Source organism: Zingiber officinale, chromosome 7A, assembly GCF_018446385.1.
Source record: "Zingiber officinale cultivar Zhangliang chromosome 7A, Zo_v1.1, whole genome shotgun sequence".
Taxonomy (NCBI): Eukaryota; Viridiplantae; Streptophyta; class Magnoliopsida; order Zingiberales; family Zingiberaceae; genus Zingiber; species Zingiber officinale.
In genome coordinates, this window is record NC_055998.1 from 136,969,410 (window position 1) to 136,978,134 (window position 8,725).

The following is an 8,725-nucleotide window of genomic DNA, read 5'->3' on the forward strand; positions in this document are numbered from 1 at the left end:
CCCCAGATCTTATTGTGACAACACCTCATGTGTTAGTCACTAGACTCATCCGAGGGAACAGGTGGGGTACAATTCATCCTTAAATAGGTGGGGTACAATTCATCCCATCAATAAATAGATAGTGATCCAGGATTGATCAAAAGATCTTGGACCAGAAAATCTCTATCCATAAAAAAAAAAGCTCTCAAAGGTAGCGCAGTTGGTTTCCATAAGGATTGAGAGTCGCGGAATACCCTCCTCTTAAATAAATTAGATTTGTCTCACAGGGGGTATCCGGAGTGGTTAGTGCGTAGAAGATTGTCCAATGAGATCGTGAGTTCGAATCGCGGGGTAGTCAGGGTATAAATCTTTGGTCCCCGTTTCCCTCTTCCCACTGCGCACTAGATTCTCCGATTATTGTGATTAACCTTCCTTGTGATGGCCTTGGGCAAGGTACGATGGAGGCGCTAGGATGAACATTATTACTTTTTTTTTTTTTAATTACATAGTGAATCTAATTTATTTAATTTTATATTGAAATGGGCATAATTCTATATCATTTGAGTAAATGAAATATCTAATATACCAGATCCCATCGAAATTTTAAAATTAAGCATGCCTCAACGAAACCGAGGAAAAAAATCTTTTTTACACTGGCTAATTATAATTTTAAAACTTACCTCCTTATAAATACCATGAAATTGACTATATGAAATAATTGGAGTTGGACTAAGATTGAGTAACGAAATTATCCTTTTATTTTCTTGGTGTATGAAAAATCTGGTGGGGATAATCCAAAATCAGAGGTGATTTCAAAATGTCAGAAGGTAGTAGAAGTAATTAAATATGGGGAGGGGGGCGATGCCAACGGCTTTAGCTTTGCAGTCTGGGCCTGTGACTACAGAGCCCTCGTTCCGATGTCAATGCCCTTTCCCTTTATCCTCTCCCTCCAATTAAAATCGAGGCGAAAGATGAGGAGAACGAAAGCTAAAGCTGGAAAGCAGCAGCAGCTACACAACACTCTCCGAACCCCGAGCACAAAACTCACTAGTCCCAGTCTCTAGCATTGTTTCGGCTTCCATGCATCTTCCATCCACCAACAACAACAGGGAAATGAGGGAGGAGAGATCGCCTCGTTCCGCAGCTCACGCACGCGCCGCTCTCTTTCTGTTTTTTCTCCCTTGTTCCTGTTTCTGTATCGTCGATTCGGGGACTTTGGAGGGGGACTTGAGCGCGCTGCTGGAGTTCAAGGTCGCCTGCGACGCCGCCGGAAGTCTCGGAAGTTGGAACCGCTCCGACCCCTCGCCCTGCGCGTCGTGGCGGGGCGTTGCCTGCGCCGGTGGCCGTGTCACGCGCCTCGTGCTCGAGGGCCTGGGCTTCGCTTGCTACGGCGGGCTTCCGGCCGTTGCCCGGCTCGACCAGCTCCGCGTGCTCAGTCTCAAGTCGAACCGCCTCGCCGGCACCATCCCTGATCTGTCCCCTCTTTCGGCTCTCAAGCTTCTGTTCCTTTCTCGCAACCGGCTCTCCGGCCAGATCCCACCGTCGGTTGGTTCGCTCGGTCGGCTTTACCGTCTCGACCTCAGCTCGAACAACCTCACGGGCCCAGTGCCGGCGTCTCTCAACCGGCTTGGCCGACTGCTCACGCTACGGCTCGACGTGAACCTGCTTTCCGGTCCCATCTCCGGCCTCGTGCTTCCTAATCTCCAAGACCTCAACTTATCCTCGAACATGCTCTCCGGGGCCATTCCGCCGTCGTTTGGAGCATTCCCCTCCTCGGCTTTCACAGGAAACCCTGCTCTCTGCGGCGGTCCTCTTCCTACCTGCCGTGACGTGGTGAGCGACCCTAGCCGCCCCTCAGCGGGAGCCGCGGCTCCTGTTCCTCCTGCCGCCGCGGTCGTGGCGTCATCCCCTTCTGCCAAGCCTGATATTTCATCACCTCACGGCGCCGCTGCGGGCGGTGAACGCGGCGGGATGAACAGAGTGGTAGTGGTGGCCATCGTCGTCGGCGACTTTGCGGTGCTTATCCTCGTCTCTGGCCTTCTGTTCTGCTACTTCTGGCGCAAGTTCGCCGGGAAGAACCCGTCCCGCCTACACGAAGGAGAAAAGATAGTATACTCCTCCAGTCCCTACGCCGTCCAAGGATCCGCCGTGGCGGGCGCCGCCGGGAGCGGATTCGAGAGGGGCAAGATGGTCTTCTTGGAAGGAACGAAGCGGTTCGAGCTGGAGGACCTCCTCCGAGCGTCGGCGGAGATGTTGGGGAAGGGTGGCTGTGGGACGGTGTACCGAGCAATGCTCGACGATGGTACGGTCGTCGCCGTCAAGCGCCTCCGCGAAGTCCCACTCGGCGGAAAGCGGGATTTTGAGAGCCATATGGAGGCCCTTGGTCGCCTGCGGCACCCCAACATCGTCCCCCTCAAAGCCTACTACTACGCCCGCGACGAGAAGCTGCTCGTCTACGAGTACATGCCCAACGGCAGCCTGTTCTTTCTCCTCCACGGTCCGCGATTAACCGCACGACGTCGTCTTCAAAGATCCAATTTTTTTCTCTTCCGCCAATACAACTCTTGAATTCCTTTTTAACAGGAAACAGAGGCCCAGGTAGGACGGCGTTGGACTGGACGACAAGGATGCGTATCGCAGTTGCGTCGGCGCGGGGCTTAGCGTTCATCCACCAGGTAAGCCGCTCGCCGAAGCAGACACACGGCAACATCAAGTCCACAAACATACTCCTTGACAAAGAGGGCAACGCGCGGCTCGCCGACTCTGGCCTGGCCCTCCTAGGCCCTGGCGGCACGGGCTCTGGGCGCGCCGGAGGCTACCGTGCCCCGGAAGCGCCGTGCGACGGGCGACGACCATGGGCGTCGCAGCGGGCGGACGTGTACGCCTTCGGGGTGGTTCTGCTGGAACTGCTGACGGGAAAGCCAGTGTTGGATGGAGCGGCGACGGCCGACCTGCCGCGCTGGGTACAGTCGGTGGTGCGGGAGGAATGGACTGCGGAGGTGTTCGACCTGGAGCTGATGCGGTACAAAGGGATCGAGGAAGAGATGGTGGCAATGCTCCAGATCGCCATGAGCTGCACGGCCATCGCACCGGACCAGCGGCCTAAGATTGTCAACGTGGTCAAGATGATCGAGGACATATGCAGCGGCGGCGGCGGCGGCGGCGGAGGAGCTGACCTCTCGCCCTCACACGACTCGTTCGATTCGGTCTCCGACACGCCTTCCGGTTCCGACGCCGCATAGCATCGTAAGCTAGCCGTCGGATTGATTGGTGTACATGTAATCGTCGTCGTCGTCATCGTCATGCATGCAGTAGTGTGTTGAGTAAAGATGAGGTTTAGGGTTAAGCAGCCAAATGAATTAATTAATGATCATATTTTTGTGTGAAATGAATGAGACAACATTGGATGCCATTTCGATTCATGTTTGTTGGGTGGTGGTGGTCTCCTCTCGCCGTGGCCCATGGGAAAGCTGAAAAGAAAAAGGTGGATAAAACAAAGACGGCATTGGGAAGTGGGCGAGGTTTGTCAGCTTGCGACAGCCAACAGTGGGGAGTGGAAAGTGCATGCGCAGTGTATCAATGCAGAATTTTTTAAAGGGTTTTGAGATTTATTTATAGGAAAAGTTTCAGCGTTGACAGTAAGTGGTTAAGCCCGGGAGAAATTTTTGTTAGAGAACATGTCTCTATTGGGAAATATTTTTTTTGTTTTATTATAGTAAATCTGTTAATTTCTAGCTAACTTAGCACTGCTATGGAGATAATTCAAATCTCATGATGTACATTATTACAAGTACTCTATCTCAGTTTTAATATGGTCAATTAAATTAAACTAGCCTTTATAATTTGATACTTTGTATCTAAATATATAGAGACTTAGGAATATAAAAAATTGAGTGGAAGACGTAGTTAATGAGAAAGATGGTATGAGAATCAAGTCGACGGACTCTGTACACTTGAGGAATGGGATGTTGCGGAAGAGTACATCGGTGGACGAGAAATCGAAGAGGAAGATTGCTCGAGGAGAAGGGCGGAGTTGGGTTCGGGTGAGCTCAACTCTAGATGATCGGAGAATCATCCAAACAACCGAAGTAGTTAAATAAGTCAATGTGAAGTTGACTTATCTAGGCGTCCAGACCATATCCAAGCGCTCAGACCAGGTCTAGGTGCCTGGATTAGTTCGGGCCAAGTCAGGTGTCTATTCAACCGTTGTAGTAAGGATCAACTTCAGAGTCCATGTCAGCAAGACTCCACGTGCCCTGATCGGGTCCAGGCCAAGGAGGTCGATAAGTTATTCATGAAGAGTCGTTGTGGAGTGAATTGAGGCGACTATATCCAGGCGCTCGGACCGGGTTTAGACACCCGGGAGCTGCCATGTTAGCAAATGGCTATTTTGATCAATGGACTATAAATAGTGTCCTGTTCCTCATAGTCCTGTACTATACACACTATATTCGAAATTCCTTTCTATTTTTGTTTGTGTTTTAATCTGTGTAAGAGGCTGCTCCATCTACAACGAAGGAAAATCTTATTTGGCTTGGATTAACAACCTCCTCAATTGTAAATGTTATCTTTTACTCTTTCTTTTGTTGTTATATTTGTCTAATTAATGTGTGTTTGACCTTGCTAAATAAGTAGCAAGAGATTAGTTTTAAGTTTATACTGCAGGTTATTCACCCCTCTTTAGCTAGCTGATCGGGATCAACAATTAGTATCAGAGCGAGGTTCGCTTTAGAAGGACTAACCGCTAACTGAAGCAACAAGAAGATGGCCGAAGCAAGCAATTATCCACCAAAGTTCGAAAGAGATTTCGCAAATTAGAAAAAGAAAATGGAGGTATTGTTTAAAACAGTTTTTGATATTTTGTTCACTATTAAATATAGTTTTGTAGCACTCATAGATCATCACAGAGTTGAAAAGGAAGAACACTTATGGAACAAAAAAGGAGCAAGCTAATTTCATGGCAAATAGAAAAGAACAGTTTCATCTGCTGAGCACTCTACCACCACAGGAAGTTAATTGGATCGTCACCTATGACTAGGTGAAAGAACTTTAGGAACAGTTTCTAGAACTGCACGAAGGGACCTCAGAGGTTAAACTCGCAAGATGAGACTTGCTTCAGAACCAACTCAGCAACCTCTGGATAGAAAAGGAAGAAACAATAGCTTATTTACACGAAAGAATCAAGAGCTGCTCACTGGACTCGCAAACCTCAAAAATTTCGTAACGAATCGGGACTCGCTAAGGTATGCACTGAATGCTTTTCCAAGAATACATGAGTGGACGTCTATGGTAAACTCTTTCTGTATCTCTAAGGATCTTAAGGTAAGTTTTTTAGAAAATTTATTTTCAACTTTTAAACTTCAAGAATCAAAATGTGCAAGTTTAAGAAATAAAGAAGAAAATTTAGCTCAGAACTTAGCATTGAAAGTCAACAAAAATGATGAACCAGAGTTAAATTCTTTACTTGACAATGACGAAGAAACATTAATGGTAAGAAAGCTAAATAGGTTTTTTAAAACTAATAGATTTAATAAGTTGTAGATCAAGAAGTTTCTTCCAGGAAAGAGGAAAATCAGATGCTACAATTGCCAAGAAGATGCTACAACTTCTAAGAATAATGACACATAAAGGACAACTATCGAAGCTGAATAAAAGAGAGGAAGAAAAAGTCAAAGGGCTAAGACGGATGAAGTACAAAAATCTAAAAATCACATGGGATGAGTCATCGTCAAAGTCCAAGATCGAGGCTTACGTCGGATTTGCACTTATGACAAATCATCAAGAAGCTGAACACGAAGTAAGCTCATCCGAAATAAATATTTAAAACATCAATGAAGGGGAAACTTCGAATTACGAGTTCAACACAGTAAATGAGGTACAACTCTTACCTCCTGATCAGTTGTATTAAGGTATAAAAATGCTCTCTAGTTAATTATGCAAACTATGAAATAAATATATGATTTAAAAATAGAAAAAGGCGTTAAAGATAAACTTAGCTAAAACATGTTCATTAAAATTTTTTGACAAAGTTTAAATGGAAAACTCTAAAATAAAAGAGTAAACATAAATATTAAAAAAGAATTATGCATGCTCAATTTTTTTTTATTTTAAAAATTTTAAAGGGTTTAATTAAGATATTAGGAATCATAGGGGCTAAATTAAAGAAATTCCTAGAAATTATATCCCACAAAAATTTCTATTAAATTTAGTGGATAGTAACTTATATTGGATTTTTAAATCAAACTTAGTTTGATTAAAATTAATTTTTATGCCTTCTTAAATTTTAATTTACTTTAATTTTTGGCATTGCTTATAAAATTAATTAGTTCATATACCTTCATATTTTTTGTTAAAATTTTTTTATGCTCAAATTAATTAACTGTAGTATAAAAAATTTCAGAATTTTTCAACTAATAATTAAATTTTTTTATAAAGTTTTTATCAAAAAAAACTAAATTTTAAAATTTAAAATGTTTCAAAGATTAATTTTAAAAAACCTGATTTTTTAGAAACTTACCGTTGTATCTTGAATGAGTAGAAAAATTAGCCAAATTTATAAGACTTAAATATTATTTTTAAATATTTTATTTTTAAAAATAATTTTATTTGCACAATTTTTTTACAGTTAAAAAAAATTCTATGTATGAAAATTTTTATCATACTTAGATTAATTATGATTGATATGGATAAAATTATTCAAGATTTTTCTAAACTTAAAAATATTTTTTAAATTATTTGTATCAAAACATAGAATTAATTGATAAAAATTATTTATTTGAAAATAAATTTCAATAAAAAGGCATATCATTGAAAATTCTGTTTTATACCCTTAGAAATTTTTTTAATATTTTTCTAATTGTTTTTCACATTTTCCCTAATATGTTTTTGATGTGATCAAAAGGGGAGAAATAAGGATTAAGTTAAGAGGGAGTTTTAAATTTTTTTATTGCAAATTTAAGTCATAAATGCAAATAAATGTTTTATTATTTATTTTTACCCTAACTTAAGTTGAGTTAATATACATTAAAAAAAGGAAAATTGTAAGTACCCTGGGTTGGTTTTGATATGATCAATAAAGTTAAGTTAAACTCTGCCGTTTGATGTCTTGTGTCTTCAGTGTGCAAGGACTTAAGAACACAAGAAGTCGAGCGGAAACGCAACTAACGAGAATGATAATACAGGAATCGAGTCGACGAGCTCGATGCATCTGAGGGACAAGGTGCTGCAAAAGAATACTCCGGTGGAGAAGAAGAATGTGCTTGGCATTTCCGAGAGATGAGAAGCTAGGGGAACGAGAAGTTAGGGAAGAAGACTGCTCGAGGAGAGGGCGGAGTTGGTTCAGGTGAGCTCAACTCTGGATGGTCAGAGAATCACCCAAGAAACCAAAGAAGTAGTCGTACAAGTCAACATGAAGTTGACTTTGTCCAAGCACCTGGACCAGGTTCTAGCGCCCAGACCTGGTCCAGGCGCCCGGACCAAGTCAAGACAAATCAGGTGCCTATTCAAGCCGTTATAGTGAGGATCAACTTCGGAGTCCATATTAGCAAGACTCCATGCGCTCGGATCGGGTCCAGGTGCTCAAACGCCGATAAGTCATTCACGAAGAGTCATTGTGGAGTGGATTGAGATGACCACATCCAGGCGCCCTGGAGCTACCACGTCAGCAAATGACTATTTCGATTTATGAACTATAAATAATGCCCTAGTCCTCATAGTTCTGTACTACACACACCGTATTCAAAATTCCTTTTTATTTTTGTTCATACTTTAATCTGTGTAAGAGATTGCTCCGCCTACAATGAAGAAGAATCTTAGTGAGCTATTATTTACCTTGGATTAACAACATTTTCGATTATAACCAAGTAAATTTTGTTGTCTCTTACTCTTTCTTTTGCATGTTATATTTGTCTAATTAATGTATGTTTAACCTCGCTAAGTAAGCTATTAATTCTGCCCTCTAGCCAGCCGACCGGAATCAACAATTATACCTAAAGAGTTTGGATTATTTGTAATGTTGGATTGTTCGTCAGGATCTATTTGTGCTTCCTGATTTACTCTAGTACTCGATGAAAAATTTTGGACTGAATTGATCATCTCCATGATTGGTTGGATCTACTTAGCGTCTCCTTCGACTAGACTTGAGGGGGAGGCATGTGATCCGGTGGTAAGGACGGGGGACCCTCGCTGGCAGAAGGTCAACGACACGTGGGGGTCAAAGATTAAGAGATTCAACCCCGAGACCCGACCGACCGGACTGAGAGGGTCGATCGGCTACCTAACCGCCCGGACTGAGATGGCCGACCGACCAAGAGTCCCCCAAGCCGAATGAAAGACAACCCGACTAGGGTCGGGTTTCTGATGCTCAAGGTAAAAAGGTTTCAGGGCCGAGCGGGCTGTCCGTTCGGCCGGTGCACAAGGCAACAAAGACAGGCAGGAGCAGTATCATCCGAGCATACGACCGAGGCAGAAGTGATATGTGTTAGGATCTTCGGATGGCTAGAGAGGGGGGTGTGAATAGTCTCCTCTAAAAGCTTAAGGAATTTCTTCCTACAAATCGTTAGCGCAGCGGAAATATGCAAACGAAAATATAATACAAGATAAAGAAAGACAAGCACCACTAACACCAGTATGTACGAGGTTCGGGGATAACTTGCCCCTACTCCTCGGCGTGTCCGTAAGGTGGACGATTCCTTGATCTTTCGATAGATCACACCCCGGATAGATTCCGGCTAAAGATTTCCTCCTT

At 43.4% G+C, this 8,725-nt stretch overlaps 1 protein-coding gene across 1 annotated transcript; it reads left to right on the forward strand.

Moving 5' to 3' along the window:
- The first annotated feature begins 846 nt into the window (after window positions 1–846).
- On the forward strand, window positions 847–3,391 carry LOC122002754 (probable leucine-rich repeat receptor-like protein kinase At1g68400). Its single transcript, XM_042558058.1, has 2 exons — window positions 847–2,476; window positions 2,563–3,391. Exons 1-2 carry the CDS (start codon window positions 1,060–1,062, stop codon window positions 3,219–3,221), a joined length of 2,076 nt encoding a protein of 691 aa, XP_042413992.1. The 5' UTR covers window positions 847–1,059; the 3' UTR covers window positions 3,222–3,391.
- The last annotated feature ends 5,334 nt before the right edge of the window (window positions 3,392–8,725 follow it).